This window comes from Limulus polyphemus, unplaced genomic scaffold (assembly GCF_000517525.1).
Source record: "Limulus polyphemus unplaced genomic scaffold, Limulus_polyphemus-2.1.2 Scaffold4676, whole genome shotgun sequence".
NCBI classification, from domain to species: domain Eukaryota; kingdom Metazoa; phylum Arthropoda; class Merostomata; order Xiphosura; family Limulidae; genus Limulus; species Limulus polyphemus.
In genome coordinates, this window is record NW_013670286.1 from 82,343 (window position 1) to 84,073 (window position 1,731).

At 29.9% G+C, this 1,731-nt stretch overlaps 1 protein-coding gene across 1 annotated transcript in view; it reads right to left on the minus strand.

Moving 5' to 3' along the window:
- LOC106471522 (dual serine/threonine and tyrosine protein kinase-like) overlaps nucleotides 1-1,482 on the minus strand; it is a 29,446-nt gene extending 27,964 nt beyond the window's left edge. Inside the window, exon 1 of the mRNA XM_022400129.1 lies at nucleotides 1,271-1,482. Coding sequence (XP_022255837.1) covers nucleotides 1,271-1,394 — 124 coding nt within the window. The 5' untranslated portion in view covers nucleotides 1,395-1,482. The remainder of the gene's footprint in view (nucleotides 1-1,270) is intronic.
- Between the last annotated feature and the right edge of the window lie 249 nt (nucleotides 1,483-1,731).

Here is a 1,731-nt window from a genome sequence, read left to right on the forward strand (position 1 = left end):
ATATTAGAAACAATGTTTTAAACTGTGATATTAGAAACAATGTTTTAAACTGTGATATTAGAAACAATGTTTTAAACTGTGATATTAGAAACAATGTTTTAAACTGTGATATTAGAAACAATGTTTTAAACTGTGACATTACAAACATAATGTTCCATAATTTTAGAAGCCATGTTAAGTTAGAATTATTACTTTAGAAGATTTTAACTTACTCTTCTGTATTTAATCCACAGATTCCATATATATATGTTTTAATAAACAAAATATAAACTAATGCAAAATAGTCCAGGGGAAAATGATACAAATGAATCATATCAAAACCAGTAGTTATTAATTAGTTTATCACTTGAACAACAATTAGGAAAAATAGCAATGCTTTTAAGAGTGTGATGGGTGAAACGTATTTATAAGCTGAATCTCTTAATTAAATGTATAATATTTGTGTTTGATTGATAAAGTATCAATTAATAAGTATTTCATCTGAGAATATCTAGTACACTGCTGCTAATTTCTATTATCTTGTCTGTAACAAAAAAGACAATGAGAGTTGGTCCACTATACATTGCTACAAGAGAAAAGACAATGAGAGTTGGTCCACTACACTTTGGTACAACAGAAAAGACAATGAGAGTTGGTCCACTACACTTTGGTACAACAGAAAAGACAATGAGAGTTGGTCCACTATACTTTGCTACAACAAAAAAGACAATGAGAGTTGGTCCACTATACTTTGCTACAAGAGAAAAGAAAATGAGACTGGGTCTACTAGTTAGTACTACTAGCAAATTTTAGTAATCATTATTATTCTCTTCATTATACTTAGGAATGACATTATTGTATTTTACTGTTTCTCTCTTGAGAGTTAAAGTTTAGTGTTATAATTCGTTGTAGTTTCCAAAGAATTAGCTCAAAACATATTTACAACAATACAAGATAACTGAACGTTCAGACTTATCCTAGATAGTTAAGAGTGTGCTGCTGTGCTTAGCCTTAATGGGACAAGCACTATTGTACTTGTAGTAGTGTCAGTGACACTACTGACACTATTCACTAGTACTAATAGTACTTGCAAGTTGTAGTCTCTTCGATTTTTCTATACGAAGCCAAACTCGAGTTCTACATAAACTCTAAAGTTATATCAGTCTTATTGTATAAATCCTAAACTTATTAAATTACTTATGGTAAATTCTACAAAGTACAAATTACCGTTTTACTTAGTCTTAAAAATGTGCAAAAATTACAGACAATCATGATGAGCTATCAAACTCACTATTATCGAAATATCCAGTCTTTTCTATTTCTTCAAGAGATTTTCTCGTTTCTTTCAACAAATATTTCAAATATTTACAGTGTTTGTTAAACTTATTAAATTCATGTGGAAGGTTTGCTGCCATATTCTCACAAACTCTAGCCTTCGACCCCTTCAAAGTTCAACTTGTGTTTGATGTTAATCTGCAACAGCTGAGTTGGTTTTGAACGTCCTATCTACAGAATACCTTTAGGGAATCCCATGCTGCCACCTACCGTTGAAATTATCAGTTGCTTAATAATTTGAACTGGTGAATATAATACTTATTTATCTGGTACGGTTTATAGGAATCGTGGACATAAATAATACTTCTTATAGTTGATTAAAAAGAAGAAGAAATCTGTAAATAACAGTATTAACTTTATATTGGAAAAACGTTTTATTTAGTATTAATTAGTACGAGAACTTTGTGGAAATGTTCA